The sequence below is a fragment of the Heliangelus exortis genome, chromosome 6, assembly GCF_036169615.1.
Source record: "Heliangelus exortis chromosome 6, bHelExo1.hap1, whole genome shotgun sequence".
Classification (NCBI taxonomy): domain Eukaryota; kingdom Metazoa; phylum Chordata; class Aves; order Apodiformes; family Trochilidae; genus Heliangelus; species Heliangelus exortis.
Window position 1 is genome coordinate 6,907,708 of NC_092427.1, and position 19,320 is coordinate 6,927,027.

The 19,320-nt window shown below is 37.6% G+C and overlaps 1 protein-coding gene across 2 annotated transcripts in view; it reads left to right on the plus strand.

Moving 5' to 3' along the window:
• TMEM163 (transmembrane protein 163) overlaps positions 1-19,320 on the plus strand; it is a 95,768-nt gene that overhangs the window by 48,979 nt on the left and 27,469 nt on the right. For both annotated transcript variants that reach the window (XM_071746503.1, XM_071746504.1), the window contains 3 exons: positions 2,109-2,152; positions 3,107-3,198; positions 19,059-19,155. In XM_071746503.1, coding sequence (XP_071602604.1) covers positions 2,109-2,152; positions 3,107-3,198; positions 19,059-19,155 — 233 coding nt within the window. The remainder of the gene's footprint in view (positions 1-2,108; positions 2,153-3,106; positions 3,199-19,058; positions 19,156-19,320) is intronic.

The window sequence follows — 19,320 nt, forward strand, 5'->3', positions numbered from 1 at the left end:
GTGATGCTGTTAGCCAATACTTATAGTTTTTCATGACTTTTTCAGATAGCTGAGGCCAAACAGGTTGTGTGTTAGTGCTGTGGATATATTCACAATGGTAGAATACATAAAAATAAAGACAGTTCTCATGCTAAATACCTTATACTTTAAATCACCAAGAACATTCTAAAGGTGTGGTTATCTGTATGCACTGCATCACCTGTAGAAATTAATGAAAATTCATGAAATTAATTTTTAAGTGAACCATAGAGTTAATTTGTTTTAAGTCTGGATTAGAGTGGGCAAAGAAGCTGTCAGTTTAGTGAAAACTAAGGACCCAATTCCACTACAGAGGCAGGCTAGAAATAGAAGTAAAAGTGTGGCTTTGATCTACATGATATGAAAGCAGGAATGACAGGAACATTGCAAACTTGTGTGTACCTGTGAATGCCCCCTTTTTTTGCTGCAACTTCTGAGTTTTTTGAAACTGTATGCCTCTAAGGGGCATACAATGAAAATCTGGTAAGTAATATATTATTATGCATTGAAATCGTGAAATTTGCAGCTGGATGACTGCAAGCTAGTGTCAACTTGTCAAGTGTAGCTCTTGCCCAGCAAGTCTGACCAAGAAATGTAGCCCCTTTTTTCACCTAGGAGATGAAGTGTGGGAAACTGTGATTTAACAAGGAGGAGATGTAAATCCATAGTAACTGTTTCAATACTCTTTAACTTCCAGGAAACGGGAATCTGGAAATGAGCTTTATTTTTCTTTGTGTTTTGGCCAACTGTAATGATAAAGTCCAAATATTTGTGGTGTCTGGCTTACCTGTGGCCACAGCTAGGTCTTGGATCAATAAGAAAATGGTAATTCTTTCCAAGTTTTTAATTTCTGTTTATCCAGATAAGTGTCACAGAAATGCAGCTTACTGTTACTGAAAAGAGCATTCAAACCATAGCAGCCGTGTTCTGCCAAGCTGCTTTAATGAATACTGGAATACAGAAAATTAGATATTGTGTTTGTCAAGCTAAGATTGACAAAGTCATTGCTGAGTCTGTTGTGTTTGGGTTTTTTTTTTTCTCTCCAGTTTAACTATTATTATTATTTTTGAAATGTATTTTTCTTAGCAAGTAAGCTGATAGTTGTTCATGAAGGAGTAGTGAAATTAATCCTTTATTCTAAATTCTCTTAGTACTGGAATTTGAGCCCCGTGTGTTTTATTCAGGGAGCACCAGTTTTGTTAGTCCTGTTTGCACTTAAAAGTCTACAAAACACAGCAGGAATTCTATTGCTGCTCCATGCTCTTGAGCTTGATGTAACCATGGTGCTGTTGTTCACTTGTGAGAGCTGAAGTCTGAAGAAGTCTCTCCTCTTGGTGATGCCCTTGGCAGTCACTGCCTGGTTCTTTCATGGTGTTTTGGGCTACTGAAAGGTATTTTTCCTTGCACAGTGCCTCTTAAAATTGGGAACTGTGAGGCGATAGAATCAGGATGCACAAATAAAAATTAGAAAAATTTAGTTTTCTCTAAATGTTAGCCCATGTTTAAAGTCTCATTTATTTTTTAAAGGCAGCATGCAATCAAAATCGGAGCTGGTCAAAAGTTTTCCTGCTAATGCTTTTGCCATCATAAATCACTGATCTGATGGAACTTGAAGCATTTCTTGGGGCTGTGTCAATTTACCCTAACTAGGCTTTTTGTCAAGAAGAGGACACTCAGGAAGTCCAGATGGTCCTGCAAAATTTTCTATCAGCCATTTCAGGTGGACTTCTGTGCCTACCTGGAGCAAGGAGCACTTTTGAGATATGTGAAGTTTTTTTAGAGTTGGAAATTGTGGTTTCAACATATTTTTATTCAAAACTGCATCTCAAATGAGATGCAGTTTTCAAAACCAGACTGTTCTGAATGCTATGCTAAGGTCTGTCCCATTATGTTTTTGTAATTAAAAAACCCCCATCTCTCCTGTGATCTAACCATGTCCTGCAGCACAAGACCTTCCCTGTAGACCTTTTTTAAGAGTTGCTCTGGTCATTCAAGTGAAACTAAGCCCGTGTGTTGAAACTAGTGTTATAGATCTCAGATAAGAGAAAAAAGATTTGAAATAATTCTAAATAATATTTTCTTTCCTTTAGCTGTCTCCGTGATGAGATACAGTGCATCATCATTTGGATTTGCTGTAAGTAGAGATAAAATTTAAATAATCCCTCTCTCTTCTTTTTTCATTGACAATGCTGTATTTTTTCTTATTCTAAGTTCAAGGCAAGATGTGCAAAATCAATGATGGATTTGAAAAAAATACTGTTGATACTTTGGAATATCATACCTTGGAAAGGATAATAATCATACTTTCATTATATTTTTTCAGATTCTGGTTACTTAGTCTTGTATTCGAGGTCGTGTCAATACTGATATGCCATCATTGATGTGATGAGCAAGCAAAATTGCATTGAATGACAAACAAAATTTCTAATACTCTGTCTTTTGCTTTCAAATTAAAAGATTAAACTGATAATGTAGAAAGTTTGACTGAAGGCTGAAAGTTCTTCCAGTTGGACAAGCCTGGGTTTTGGTGTTACCTGACATCATGTCTTCATTATCTCGAAATATGAACATGGCAGTTTTGCCAATGTTACAACATAATCTGTATATAATAGGATTTTGAAAAAAAAAAAAAAAAAAAGATGTCTTGGTTTGAAACAAAACTTTCTATTTCAGGCAATTCTGCAGAAACTTGGAAATTTCTTTTTCCTCTGCAGGAAAAAGGAATGTTTAACAGGCATTTTCAAACACCTTTTTTTTTTTTTAAATAAAATCTTTGCATATGAATCATGTTAGTATTTTAACTCTTGTGTTGCCACACTGGCAGATTGTGGTGGATTTTTTTTTCCTCAATTTCTTTGCAGGTGATGGATTACAAATGAAAGGTTTTTAATCCCTTGATTGATTTCCTGAGCTCTGAATCGTATCATTGCGCAATAAAACATGGCAAAAACGTGAAGATCAATTTAATAACTGTAAATCCTGCTTTCATTGAAATGATGTATTTGAAGCTGCTTTGTGCCTGTGCATTACTTTTAGTACAGGGCCCATGAAATGGCCCACAAAACAATTGACTCTGAATCTCTTTCAGTTTGATGCTACGCTGGATGTTTTGTCATCAGCAATAGTTTTGTGGCGTTACAGCAACGCAGCTGCTGTGCATTCTGCACACAGGGAGTACATGTAAGTACACCTAATTATTTCTGGCTTTAGTAGAGGCCTGTAGAGCTTTTGCTGTCAAGCTGTGATGCTGCAGATTCCAGAGCTTTGACTAAAAACATTTTGTTGTGTCAGAAGATACTCTTTCCTCCTGCCAACTTACTGTTGTGTCCCAGACATGCAGCTTTTCCTTAGACAAATATCTCTGTGATTGTGATTTTCAGTTTCTTTTTAGCAAAGATTGTAGTTTTTAGGGCTTTGTGAATCTCTCTTTTTTTAAAAAAAAATTTATTTTATTCTTTATTTTTCACATCTTGTAGCATCTGTATCAAATGAATTGTGTTTGCAGTCCATAGTCTACAAATCTTCATTTTGCATCTTACTCTAATATAGTATGTATTAAAGTTTTATTTGTGCTTCCTTTAACAAGACTGGAATATGAATTTTTCTTTGCAAACAACTGCTAGTGACAATATTAGAAATTGAGGTTACAGAACATCTGATAAGACTGAGTCTATATTAGTGATATGATAGTAGAGTGACACAGTTTATTGTAACTGTTGTGCAAAAAGAGACACACACCCTTTTTATTAGAGAACTATTGCTATTTTCATAAGCAAGAGTATGTCAATACTTGCATGTCTGTATGGAAAAAATATAAAGTATAAAAAAAATATAAAGTATATATATAAGTATATATATAAGTAAAGTATATATATAAAGTATAAAAATATGCAAAGTAAGCATATTTAGTGCTTGCTATATAGATCCCATGAAAATATTTAATTTGCAGTGCATTACTGGTCACAGAGAAAATTATATCCTGGATCACTGTGCATTGTGGATCATTTCTGTTGACAATGCATGTGGTAGCTGAGAAGACCAGGTAGAGATGGGCTCAGGAATTGGTTCAGCTAGTGCATAAAGAATAAGACTTTAAACTCCTACTCAAATTTTGGGCATGTCTAGGTAGAGGATTGCAGTTCATTTATGTGCGTTAGGTATGTTCTGTGCTGCCATTGCTAGAAGTATCCCATGTGGCTTGTTGGAAGATAGTCCAGCTATCCCCTGGAACAGACTATAATTTTACAATAAAGTGGCATAAAGTATTTTTTTTTCTGAAATATCTCTAATGAAGTCCCTTCTGTGAGAATGAAACCCTGATGAAACAAAGCTTTTTCATAACTGGTAGGATCAAGTAAGGAAAAAAAAGCCACACAGAGGGAAGTATATCTTGTCTTTATAGTCCTCTCCTAAAAACTAAGACAAAATTAAGTGGTATTTTTACATGGATTAACTCGGGCTCATGCAACAGCTTGCCAGTGCTATGTGTTCCTTTCTGGCAGGGCTCCATATCTAACAGTTTGGAATAAAAGGCCATAGAAGATTGATGTGGCATTGATTCATAAAAATAAATCCAGAAATATGTGATTAAAATTAGTGTTTCTGCTCAAATTTGGAGATCGTAACAGATATTTCCTGAGTATCTTGCTTTTGTGGGCGTCCACAGAGATTCCTGTCAACATTCAATTACCATATTTTTGAAAACTCCTTCTGTTGAGCTTTTTCAAGTGAACCTTGTGAAGTACTTTACAGAGAAAATAAATCGCAACACAAAAGAAGATTCAGTATTTCCCTGTGGCCTAGCCAGTGAACAAGCTAAGTAGCAAACATATATTCCTGCTTTTTATGCTAATTTTTAATTTGCTTTCATATAATCCCTCAGTTTTACATAAGGCTGAATTAAGTCAATGAATTACTTGTCATGCCCTCTAGTTGAATACAGCTAAGGTTAGAGCATGAGATCAGTACTGAGTGAAAGAATGGTACCATATGCTGGGAATATGTATCACTGGATAGGCAGTCTGGTTATCCCTCCATTTCTGAAACTGACAGGAGAATCATAGTACTAACAAGCATTAGAGATTATTTTGTCTCTTAAAGCAATTCTTTGTCAGATTTTTGAGGGCAGCACATTTCTAATTTCCTTTTGTGTTTAATAAATGTCTTGTTTAGAAGATTGCATGTAATTACTTTTCCTCTACACTGGGAAAATATTGCATGACTCCTCTTGTCTGCTTGCTTACCTTGTAAATAATCTTTTTTTTGGTCACATGTGCCTCTAACTACACCTGTTCTGTCACTGTCCTTGTTTTCTGTGTGCCAGTGCCTCAGTGGGGAAGTCTGCTCTCGGACTCTTGGAGAGTTTGGTGCAAATTGATGGAGGTGCTGTGGGTTGCTGTGTGCCCAGCTATGCTTTGCCTTAGCGCAGCAGCCTGTGCAAAACTCAGGATTTTAGCAGAAGCATTGCTGATGTTTACCAGAGTAAGGTGTGCCAGAGTGACTTCGGTTTAGTTCTTTATCCACAGGTCTGTCTTTTGCTGATTTAAATACTACATTTGCGTGTGTATCCCAGTATTTCTTAGCTCCTCAACAAGGAGGGCAACTTCAGATGCAATCCTGACTCTTAGACGTCATTGAGAGAGAACATAAAGGCAGAATGAAAAACAAAACTCCCAAAAAAGACACAGAGCCTGACTCATGTTGTGCAATGAATTAAAGGCTCAGAATAAGATGCTAGGATATAACAGAACTGCGTAATCTTAACATGTAGCCATATGGGAATCAGAAATGCAGCATTTCACAGAATGAGCAGTGCAAAAACTGCTGCTTGTGCCAAGTTCTGCAAAGCTGAACCAGTGCATTTCTGTTTGACTTCAGGGCAATGGTACTGCTGAAAATATCAGGAAGATTTGTCCTGCTGAGTTTAACTCAGTTTAATGGGTTTCATTTCTGTTAGTTCATTTGATTTCTCTCATTTTCTGGGGCAAGATGAAAAGGTGCTTTTTAAGTCTATATGTGACCAAAGTTACACAATGTACATTTTTGCTGATTCTCATAGGAGTTCACATGTAGGAACTACAAAATATATTTTAATACACCTCTGTGATTTGCCCTTCTTGAAAATTCTGTGATATTGATGGCCTGGGAGGCTAAAGCTGGCAGGCTTTTCATGTCTTATTCTTGAGAAAATTTCTTAAGTCATTGTGAAAAGTTGTATCTAGTTATGATCAAGGTGTGTCTCAAGTTATGCTGAAATTTTTATGCTTTATTTTTAAATATACGAAGTGGCTTTGAAAATATAATGAATATTCACCAAGATCAGGTATGAATACTGTAAGACTGTAGGCCCTGTGAGACACTACTTGCTTCTGGCTGGCTCATTAATGAAAGTGTATGTAGGAGTTGGATGAATATTTGATGTGTTTGTTACTGGTACTTTTTAGATAGTTTCACACTTCACCATCTTTCTGTTTTGACAGTCAAATAAAAGAGGGTAAAAACAGGCTACTGCATTTGCATTTATTTTAGAAGAGTGGTTGAAAGAATTGTAGGTCTTCAGGCAATCCAAGAATTGGGAACATACCTCAGAACAGAGTCAGAGGATCCAGTTCATGAGTGCTTGATTTGCTCAGGGTAATCTGCTGGGTTACAGGTAAACATGCAGGAAACTTTGAGGTGCTGAACAAACCATCAACAAAGCAATGAAAAAGATAACCAAGAAAGAAGAGTGTGCTGATGTATCTGTAGAAATAATTTTGAACCTCAACAAAAGATGAAAATTTATGACTAAACCAAAATACTTGCAATTCCCTATTTTTCTTCATGGGAGGAAGGAATATACTCTGATGTAATTGGTAAACCAGAGTCTGTAAAAATATGGTAGGTACTTAGTGGGAAGAGTTCTGTGCTGCAGAACAGCTGGGGCTGGCAGGTACCTCTGGAGGTCATCGGTACCTCTGGAGGTCATCAGTCTAACCCCCTGCTCAAAGCAGGGGTGATCAGAGCAGGTTGTCAGGGTAAGGGTCTGAATCCAGTCATCTGTTTTGTGATTTGAACATTGAACTATCACTGATCCATTCAGGATGTGCAAAGAGATCTGAATGGTCCCTCCTTTCTGCTCTCTGTAACAGGAATACAAATATTCCTGAATGTTCTGCCCTTTATTAAGCCTTCAGCAACTTAGCAGCTTATTGGACTGCTGAAACAGAATAAAACTCTGTTGAAGGAAGAAATTTATTAAAATTGATGTGGTAAAAGTGTTTTTTCATGTGCATAAATAAACCCAGTAAAGAGCAATAGAAGTGATTTCTTAATAGAAGACTGAAGCATTAGGGACCTGGAAAAATGTCTCATGAGATGTTGAACTAGTAACTAGCTACACAGCCAAAGGGCAGCTCTTTGTTCCATTAATTCAGGACTGAAGGACTTGGATTGGACTTCTGGGACTATGCATGAAGAGAAAGTGAGAAATACCATAAAAAAGTCAAGACTGAGAAGACAGAATAACAAATGTTGGGCACACAGCCTTGTGAAGAAGCTGTAAAAGATGGAGTTTTTTATGGGTAGTTGACTGGAACAAAGGAAACATCTGTTTGATTCCCCCTCTGTTCAGGAAAACAGAACTTAGCTCATGGTAAGTAAATTAAATAAGATGGCAGCCTACTGAGGTAAAATGGAGTGGTGATACTTCTTAGATTATGAAGCAAATCCCTGTTGTTACATTACATAACTATAATCTTGCATTTCTATACTATGCAGAGCAAGGCAGTATCTGCTTATGTCTGTAGGTTCCATTGCTCCTAGGCTGTTTTAACTAGTGGCTTTTGTTTGAGTTTGTATGCAAAAACCTAACTCTATGCAGCACATTTAACACAGCAATTTTTGACAGTTGCAGCTGGTGTTTATTGTATATTACTTTGTTGATGGCACCAAGTTAAATTCTGTGTTTCCCAAGAACCAATCTGTTAACATCTTTCTTAACCCGGTGCCAGAGTAAATAGGAAACCTTACTCATAATGAGCATGATGGTTGAAGCCAAGAGCAGAAATCTCACATTTCTTTCACTGTTGTGTTTGATGCTTTTTTTTTCAATTTTTTTTTTTTTAAATTGCATATAACTCCAGCTGCTCTTTCCCTTATAACTACAACAAGAAAATTAAGTTGTATTGGTTACAAATAATTCAATTCCTACTGAACTTTAATTTTTTTTCTTATATTGGTGAAGTTATTATCCAAAACATTGGCAATGATATTAAAATAATAAGTATTGCATTGTGGCAAACAAGCTTACAGATATCAGTTATACCTTCACCTGCTGTAGAGGAACCTTTTGCCAGGAGAAAATAGTAATCTGTGTCCTTGATGGGACAGAATATGCTTTTGGAGTCCTCTTTGGGGGTAAGATGACATTTTATCTGGAAGAACAGGTGGTGTCACTTATCTCTGTTCCTCTATTCGTATTGCATACCTCTTTTCACCTTATGCTAAGTTTAAAAACAATGGATTAAGAACTGGGAAAGTCTTGCAGTCTTTGCAGCTTTGTAGTTAGACATTTTTAAAAAACTTTGCTGTGTGTCTGTACATTTTACTCATCCCCATACATTATACCTCAGATGTGGCAGCTGGATTTGATGCTGTCAGGATGCTGAGCCCATTGGCCAAAGGAAAAACACCTGCCCTAAGGCTTTGATTCTTAAGAAGTTCTCAAATCATGGGGAGAATGAACCCTCATCTGTTTTGACATCCAAAAGAGCACAACTGTAAGAGCTTAATCCAAGAATTTCCAATTTAGTTTGAGATAAAAGCAATCTCACAAGAAAGATACTTAACTACCCTTCAGGAGTGAAGTGATAAGAAAACTGACTCAGAATCAGAACAATGGATTCAACAGTTTGAAAATCTCCCACATCCTTCACTCCCCTACCCCTATGTTGAATTAAGCTCAGCTATTCAGCTGTACATCTTTTTTCCAATCTGCATGTATATATATATGTAGCTTCAGTTTATACAAGTGCTCAGCACTGCTTGCCTGGTGGTTTACTGGGGCTTTCAGTTGTCAGACAAATGTAGGAATCCTCTATGTGGATATCTATATATATGGATTATCCATTACATAGGGGGGAGGAAGGGAAGGGAAGGGAAGGGAAGGGAAGGGAAGGGAAGGGAAGGGAAGGGAAGGGAAGGGAAGGGAAGGGAAGGGAAGGGAAGGGAAGGGAAGGGAAGGGAAGGGAAGGGAAGGGAAGGGAAGGGAAGGAAATTCTATCCCTTTCCTAGGAAGGAAATTCTGTCCCTTTCCTCAGACTTCATGCAGTAGGGGTGAAACTTAAGACTATGTAACAATATGGAATAGGAATAAAGATTTTAGAAACTTTTTATTAATAACTTTTATAATACCCAATGACTGCAACATTACCAGTGTACCAATCTCTTTCCTTGGCTGCTTGGTGCGTATTCTCCATCAATTACCTTTTCACAGAGCATGCCTTGTGTTCAGCTTTTGATTTTAAGTTTCCTGTTCAGGTAAATGGGGCAGTGCAGCACGTATTAGTGGTTCAGATTCTGCTCTGAATTCGTGGATGTTTACCAAGTAGAAGGGTACAGCTTAGCCTAACTAAATGAGCACTCTATTTAGGTAGTGTTGAATGAAAATAATCCATTTGATTCAGACCCAACATATCAGTTACATTTTAAAAACTGAGGATAATTTTATCTATGCCATACATACATGCATACATTTCATATATATATATGAAATTTGAAGCACAGATGGCAAAATCCACACCCACCCACAGTTCAGGGCAAACCTCTGTGGCTGGAGGAAAACTCTTTTGTGATGAGGGAATGAAATAGCTAAAAGTGATGTGGAAAAATTTTAAATGCATCGAAATACCCCTCAAACTGCAAATATCTAAGAGGCTACCTCTGCAGCTCTTGTTTAGTTCTCAGCAACCATGAGGTGGTCATCACATGTCACATGTATGTCTCTCCTACTCAGAAAAGAGTTTGCAAGTAAGTGTTCACCTGTTCTTGGATATTTGCTTTATAGGAGGGGGGATGTAGTTTCTTTTTAACCACAACGAAAATTTCTAAGCTGCTCTTCTGAAACAGTCAGCTGAAATATTACATCCAGCCGCAGTGCTGAAGTTTTAGAGGTCCTTCATTAGGCTGACTTATTAAACTGCATCGGTTCTCCATAAATCCATTATCCCATATTCAGGCAAAAGTGAAGCAGTCATAAACTTTGCTCTTACCCGGGCAGAAGTGCATGTATGCATACATTTATGTACACAGGCACACAAAAATCTCACGTATAGAATTTATATTAAATATGAAATAGCGAATGTATATATTTATACATTCTAAAATCTGTTTCTAAAACTGTGGCATCTGTAGACTTGGCAGTGATATTACTGGAGCTAGATCTAAAATCTATTTAATTTATGAAGGCCTTTCCTTTTACTTCACTGGTTGTTGATCAGGCAGTGTTTGTGTATACAACCAAGTATTTACACTCATACATATAGAATAAAACCAGGAATATGGTGTTTTTCTGTACTGGAATTTGAGAATTACCATACCCCAGAATTACCACTATACCAGAAATTTTGAAAAGGCTTTAACTTCCAGCTTCAGGGGGATGTTAGGCTCTCCAAGCTCCTGCTGCGAGGCTGGAAGCAGTGGTCAGCTCTTCACAAGCCAGGAGGACTGGTTCTGTGTAACATAAGTGCAACTCTTCAGTCTCTGTAGACCAAGAACTTAGAAAACAGGCCCTAAGAGTTTTCAAAATCTCTCAGTTATAGGAATGTCTGTTAGCTTTCATTTGCAGATATCTAATACCTGGACAATCAAATTATTTATGGAACTATTGCCCCAGTCCAGCTGCATGATTTTAAAGGATGTAAATAACCTGTTCTGCAGAAGCTGGTTGAATTCTTGAGGATAACAAACACTTGGGAAGTCCTATAACATTTTCAACATTAAGTGGATCCCTAGTATAGATAATCTGAGCCCCAGATATAAACAGCATTTCCCCTCCATGTTCTTTTAGAAGAGGCTAGGCCATGTGATAACAGTATATTTTTTAATATAATAATTGAGAAATCAGCTTCCAGTGATAATTCGAACCACTACTCGAATTCTCTTTATTTTGTGATCTGCTTTGTTGGGTTTTTTTTATGATGAGGAAAAGGAGTATCTGTAACCATGCTGATCTGGATTCTGGCAGTTGCAGGTGGATTATGGAATGTGTGCCATGAACAGAGAGCCCACTTTGTTCCTTTTAAAGTACATCTTAAATTGACAATTGAGAAAAATGTATATAGAGATAGAGAGTTAGAAAGTGAGTGCATAGTGCATGCTCAAAAACATTCTCCTAATTTTGACACAGCAAGAGGCTTTTAGGCAACTGCTTTGCATGTTGTGCCATCTGACTTTACTGAACAATTCCATATATGAATTTCACTCTACCTCCCACTAATACTAAAATCTTTTCAGATCATAGGGAAACAGAAATTAGCACATTCATATATTTTATTATATTATACTTTTATAATTTAATTTTTTTTCTCACTTAAATTCCAGAGGTGTCATTAGAAGGTTTATTCAGAGATTAAATTCTTTATCCATCATAAAAGTGATTTACTCAGCTTTGCTGAAGAAGCTCACATTACTCTTGGGCTTAGAGCTCATAGTGCTCTTACTGGCCTGCAGCTCATTTTAATGCTAAGTTACAGCTCCTTGCAAAGTAATAGTTTTAACACTGCCTCTCCACTCAGTGGTGAAAACAGCCTGCAGAGATTTTAACATTTCCTTTTCTGTGGGCTATTAAGAGCCATTAATGCTGAAAGATCTTGAGAGAGCCTGCAGAAGTAGAGATTTGGTGAATAAAAATTCATAGGATCATAAGATAATTTGGTTTGGAATGGGCCTTGGGAGGTCTCTAGCCCAGGCTCTTGCTTAAAGGAGAGTCAGAATCTGTGAGATCAGAATAGGTGACTGGGAACTTTATCCAGTCAGATCTTGAAACCTTCCACTCTGCAACCTCTCTGTTCCACTGTTCCCAAGGAGGAAAGCCTATTTCTCGTAGAAAAATATATGATGGTAATATTTGTAAGAACCAGGAAAAGACAGAATTAAAATTAAGTAAACCAGCTCTTGGAAGGTGATGGAATTGTTTGTAGGAATTCAGAGTATTCTCTTTTACTTATAGTTCTGTAGCTGCCAAAGAACTGAATGAGGAACTGAATCTTTTTTTGATGGCAGGTTTGCAAATGTGAGAATATAGTTTCTTCATCAAGAACACTAATACACATGCTACTGGTTTGTAATGTCTTTTCTTACAGTCCTCTGTTCCATTTTTCTCTGTAGCTCTCCTGAAATTATTAAAATGTTTTCCATTAGTAATAAAAGTGATATTTCCAGTGAATAAGGTAAATAATCTTGATACAAAAGATAGAAATTTCAAACAGTGAGAGCAATCAATCACTGGAACAACCTCCCCAGGAACTTGGCAGAGTCCTCATCATGGAAGATTTTCAAGATACAATTGGACAGGGTGCTAGATAATTTCAGCTAGGTTCCCTTTCTCATGAAAGGTAGAACCAGAGGATTTTTTTGAGCCCCTGGGGCTGCTCTTTGTTTCTGTGAGGGTATTTTACATTAATAAAAGTAATAACAACCCAAATAAAACATATAATAAAAAAAGATAAGCAATCTGAGATGCAGCAACAAATGAAAAAGGTGGGAGAATAGCACAGTATTTGATTAGAAGGTTAGGGTTTTAATACTGGATTTTAGATTTATCATATGTTAATAAAACTGGGAAGTAATTAGACTGCTTTATTCCACATGGTGTCATCACAATTCAGGGACTATGTTAATGAACTTGAAGAGTGGTGGTAAGGTTGGGTTCCAGGATGTAACAGATATGCTATGATATGTATGTGAGATCCCTTTTCTTCTCCACTGCTCCAAAACAACTGTCTCCGTGAGGTGCTAAGAGGAAGTTAACACAGTTTTGCAGACTGTATTTGTGTGCATCACTAATTTTTACTGATTCCTTAATACTGTTGCACCACCTTTGCTGCCTATGAGAGCAGATTGACTTGAGAGGAGCAATTACCAAGAGCTTCATTACAAGCCCTTGTTAGCACTGTGTCACTGTATCCCATTTGCCAGAAATACAGCAGGATGATAATTAAGAAGAGCCTTGCAGTGATTGTTTCAATACCAGAGAGCTGGTATCAGGAAAACTCTGTCACTCTTGTGTAGCTTAGCCCAGATCTCTTTAGAGGTAAAGTGTTCAACAGAGCTTGTCACTGGGGATGTATTTGTAACTTTATTTATTTTTTACAAAATGTTACAAGAGAAGTTTCCGAGAGTCTAAATCTACAGTCATCAGGATAACTGCTGCTTGCACAGAAGAGTGGTCCCTTTGGCTGGAATGTGAAGAGTAGTCAGAGTGGTGAGAGCCATGCTAATGGTAAAATTGCTGTATTTGGTTGAAGATTAATCACCAGAGAGATCTGTGTGAGGTTAGTCCTTCATTCTATAATGGAAACATTACACAATTTTAATCTTACAGCTACCTGTATTGAATTATAATAAATAAATGCACATGTAGGACAGACTTAGGGTTAAATCCATGAATTAGAAGGCTGCTTTGCTGTGGCTGCTAGGTGCAAATGTATTGAATATTAGGACAACATCTCCTTAGCAAATTAATTTTGTGATAAATAGCAATGAAAAATAGTTCACCTAGTAGTAGGAGCTTAAAAATGGGCAGTTTATGGATGTGGAACCTCCTGAATCTCCAGAATTCTCAAAGCTATTCACTTAAAAGCTATCCATTTAAGCAAAACAGCAGATTTTTAATTAAGGGAAAGACTTACTGATAAATCTCCTTTTCTGGTTTCCTTATCAGCTGTGAAAATTGATAAGGAAAATGATAAGCTCCATACAGGGAACGTGTGGTAGAAAAGATGAGGTGGCAGCTAAAGAAGGCTTGGTGGTTTCAGTGTTAAAATCATAACAGTAAATTTTTTTTTTTTTTAGACAACTTAATAATATAGTTTTAATTACTCTTACATTCATCGTGCCATTGCTTTAAGAAAAAAATCTTTGGAAGTTTAAGCTTTAGTTGACTTAAAAGTTGACTATTGCCTGGATAATCAGAGAGATGCCAGCACCTCGTCCTCTCTGATTTATACTGTTCTTCTTAAACTGTAATGCATGCTGAAAGATTCCAGAAAGCTTGTAATTTCTGAAAATCAAATCATGGTTTTCCATTAGCTTTTAAAATGTTTTGACTAAATTTTCTCTATTCCTCTTTCTTTTTACAAGCAATATGTTGCATGGAACTGGAGGTGATTTCAGAATTACGCATTCTTCTTAAGATCTTTTCTGTTGCCTTTTAAACCTGGAGCGTTCAATTAATTTGTCTTGTAGACCAATCACATCTCTAATGATGTAGTAGATAATTGGTGGCAAATTCTTATACTAACTCATGTAGAAATGGCTGTAAAATAAATATATGGTCTCCAATAGATGCTGGATATGTGTAGGTGGTACTCGTGACATGATGGATTGGCACGGGTGTCACTGGGCAGAGAAGTACAGAGAACTCTTGGCAAGAAGATATCAGTGTTCTGGTGTATGATGACATTCAATGGACCCCCAGTTATCCCAGTGTCTGAATTGATGACAGTGTTCATGGGGGACCTGGAGATCAAGGACCAGTTATTACACTATGATTATTCCAAGACAGGGGTATCTATAAACCTTCACTAGGTTTTCAGTCAAACCTCACTTCTGTATAACTCTTCTTTCATGAATTTTTTGGGTACTTCTGAGTTGACTTGGACTTGTTTAGAAATGGCAGTTGGCTTATCTAATTTACTGGAATGTTATTAATGAAATTGCATTTGCCAACAACCTTGGCACTAAGAACCTTCCAGTGCATTTGGAAACATGATTTAGTTACAAAGCAGTTGAGTAATTGTTAGCAGATGAAAGTTAGCAGGCTTGTATTAAAGTTTTCATTGTCCAATGACTTGAAAATAAAGAAGCTTGCAACAAGCAATTACAGTTTGTTCATGATGTACTACAGCTGAAATAACAGATTAATTTTTGGGAGGTTTCTTATTTTGTACATTTGTTGTAGAATTTTGCATGATTTGCAGTCTAGATAGAAATGTATTTTTCTGGCAAATGAGACTGAAAGAACACACTATGCAGTATTTTGTTACAGTAGTTTTCCAGATAAGTTGACACACTCAAGAAGACAGAAAACATTTATTTTTTCACTTAAAGTACTATGCCATTACTCATGAATTTTGCATGCTTGTGGATTCAAAAAGCCAGCATATAAAGGAGATGCTAGGCTTGCTAAATACGGTGACTGAATGCTGATTCAAACCTCAGACTGCATTTCTGTCTGCTATTAATGCCCTTGTCACTGTTATTAACATCTTCCTTTTTTTCTTTCTACTTTTAGCTATTGCTGGTTAAGTAGGTGTATGGGAATTCTCTTGACACAGTAAAACTGATCTGGGGAATAAGAGAAGCAGCTCAAGGTTGCTGGAGTCATTACTAATCTGCTGGCACAGGCAGAGATGAAAAATATTTGCAGTTAGGCTTGGGTGGCTGGAGAGTTTGCAAAGATCAGGATAACCCTGAACTCTCCAACACTGATGAGGACTGAATCCAGACAGTGGTCAGGGCAAGTGCTGGTTCCCTGGAGGCATTAAACTTGTGCCAGCAAAGCTCCTGTCAGGCCCCTAAGGAATGTTTGCCTGCCTCCTTCAGGTGTGTGAAAGGAATAAAAAGGATGCTAAGGGAAGCTGTTGGTGCTTTGCTATCTTCTCTTTCCCAGATCCTTGATATTGAACTATAGGTATTGGCACAAGGAAGTTTAAGCTGTTGTTTCCAACTCACAGATTTGTGACTATGTTGGTTTAAGCATGCTGGGAATGTTGGAAAAGCTTATCATTCAGTATTGCTTTCAGATGAAATGTCAGCATATTCTTGCATGAGGTCCATGTGTCTTAGTCCAACCTGTCACTGGCTCAGCAAACGGCTTTAGGCAAGTCAGGCAACTTTTGTGGACCAGGACCAGTTCTGTGTTTGAGTCACCCAATGCCTGCATTTGTCTTGAGCAAATAAGCAGAACTTTTGTTATCTTTGTTTCTGTACCTCATCCAAAAAATGAAAATAATCACTGCATCAGAACCTATTGTGAAGGTACGTGGAGTGTAAGCTTGTTAGGTTATGTCTATGCTAAATATTACAGAAGTAAAGTAAAAATGTGGTACTGAAAAGTTTGACAAAAGTAGGTCAGGAGGCTCCAGGCAGATCCCTGTGCAGATCCATTCAGACAGAGAGAAACCACAGATCTTTGGGAAGAATCTATTGCAGAACAGAGGCCTGACAGCAAATATACAATGAATAATGGAAATCCCTCTCATTTTCCATTTTTTTTTTTTTCATTCTTTTTGTGAGATGAACTTTTTTCCCTTCCATGTTGCTATTTAATGATCATCCCTCACGGCAGGACTGTAGAGAATCCATCCTCTGAGTTTCTTCCTCTATCACAGATTATGGGTCATATTTTTGCTCTTCTGTTTGTGTCTAGGGGAAGGGCTCAAGGGTAATCAGATTGTCTCAAGCCTTTTCTGCTTACTTTTTACAAGGTGCCGCCTTTTACAAGCATGAAGGCTATGTTGTGATTTGCTACAAAGGAGTTAAACATGTGTCTTATGGGAGGTGTAGCCAATTTTTGCCTACCTGAGATGAGTACCTGACCCAGCATACCACTTTGTTGCTAGGAAGGATGCCTCTGTGGTGTTTGTTCTCCTTTGTAGAAGGGCAGTCCCTTTACTGAGGACTTTTACACAGGTGTGTAGTGAGAGGACAATGGTTTCAAACTTGAAGAGGGAGATTTAGGTTAAACATTAGGAAGAAAATTAATTTGTGGGTGGTGAGACACTGGCACTTAGGGTTGCTCAAAGAAGTGGTGGCTGCCCCCTCTGTAGAAGTGTCCAAGGCCAGGTTGGAGGGGGCTTGGAGCAACCTGGGCTGGTGGGAGGTGTCCCTGCCCATGCAGGGGGGTCGGAACTGGATGAGCTTTAAGGTCCCTTCCAACCCAAACCATTCTTTGATTCTATAACTTCTCTGAAGGATTCTGTAGGTTGTCCAGAGCATGGTTTAGTGTTGCTTGTGTTAGGGAATAAAATGAACAGCTACGCATCTGCACCACTGCTGCAGCTGCATCTTCTGACCTAGACACAGAGCAATGCCAATTCAACTTCAGTCTCTAGACTGAGCTTGATGTGAACATTACATGTGCTGCCAGCCACCAGATGGCCTGGTGTCTTGGGTTGTGGAAAATAGTAGCATGCTACTGGAATAATTACAGCATCCATAAACTGAGCCAACAGATAAGTACCAAATGGTCACAGAATAACAGTTTGGGTTGGAAGGGACCTTCAAAGGTCTTTGAGTCAACCCCCCTGCACTGAGCAGGAACATCTTCAACAGATCAGGTTGCTCAGAGCCCCATCTGACCTGGCCTTGCACATTGCCAGGGATGGAGAATCTACAGCCTCTCTGGGAAATTGGTTCCAGTGTTTCACCACCCTCAGTGTTAAAAATTATTTCTTTGTATCTATCTATATTATATCCTCCTTTGTCCTATCAGAACAGGCCTTGCTAAAAAAATTGGACCCATCTTTTTTTGCAAGCCCCTTTTAGATAATGAAAGGCTGCTCTAAGGTTTTCCCAGAAACTTCTCTTCTCCAGGCTGAAAAACCCCAATTCTAATTCTGATCTCTGATTGTATCCATAAGCTTTCAGTTTGCTCCTGGCTCTTTCTTCAGACAGCTCTTCACACCTTATCTATTTCTTGATGCAGAGGGCAACACCTCCACCCCTCCTTCCTCACCCATCTCTTGATGAATAACAAAGGAAATACAACTTTTAAAGAAAAAATATGTAGATAGAGCTTCTTAATACATAGCTTCTTAACAATTTCATGCTTTTAACATTGAAATTTCTGTTATAGTATATCTGTCTATAGTATTAGAATTTATATGCAGAGCTGTTAGTAAAATGGAGTAGTGGGTATATTAATACTGTAATAGGCTGGCTATTATTTTCTGTGTAGAGGAAATGAAAGCCTTGTATCCCATAGTATTCCACAGCAAGAGGAACTCCATCTCAGAGCAGTATAAATCTGTATTTTAAACAAAACCAAGAGTTTTGTCTTTTGCTGTGGACTGCTGGATGTGCATTATGTGCTCCATAAGCTTCATTGTGCCTGTGTCCTTTACAAAACTTAATTATTCTCTGTTAATCATTCTCTATTGCTTTGTCTTCTCTTCATTAACCCATTTATTAGCTTTCTATAAGACTGGATTGTAAACTCTGCAGGTTGGGAATAAAGAGTTTTCATTCTGCACAGCACCAAATCTGATGATACTCTGATCCTTATTTAGGTATTGAGAGAGCCTTGTTCAATCTACAAAGTGAAGCACCTAACCTCCTGTTTGTTTTGGTTTGTTTGTTTGTTTTTTAATATCTGCACTTAAAACCTCTTTTCTTGGAGATTTGAGGAGGAAACAGATGTTTCAGGTTCTTTTATGTTACTGACCAGATTTACCCAACATCTGTCCTGGTTTAGTAAAAAGAATGAAGTTTCTTTGATTATTTCTAGTGCAAGATCCTAGCAAAACAAACAAAAAGCAACAGACCTCTAGAGGTCTCTATGATAAATCATCAGGATCAGAAGAGATGTCTTTCACTCTGAAACATCATCTGGTGTGCCTTGTCTTCTCAAATGTAATACAGGTTTTAAGAACTGAAGGGGAATCAGACATATCATTTAATTCTCTTCTTTTATTCATGTCTCTATGTTTGGCTGCTTAAGGATTTTTTATTACTAATACTATTCTGTTGTGTGTAACCCTTCAGCACTGGGAGAGGTGACAATTCTAAATATGTTCTTAACATTTTTCTGTATTTTTCTCTTTTCCACCCCCTCCCAGAGCTTGTGTTATCTTGGGTGTCATATTTCTCCTGTCATCTATATGTATTGTGATCAAAGCCATCCACGATCTTGCGAAGAGGGTGCTTCCAGAAGTGGTAAGATGATTTGTGTTCTTTAAAATGTTCTCTTTGTTCCCTGCATTGCCAGTGATACTAAGAAAGCCCAATGTCTCCTTCCAACAAACCCCCCTGACCTTGCAAAAGCTGTAGCAGTTGCATATGCTGCCTGGCTGCACATACTGGTCCTGGCATTCAGTCAGT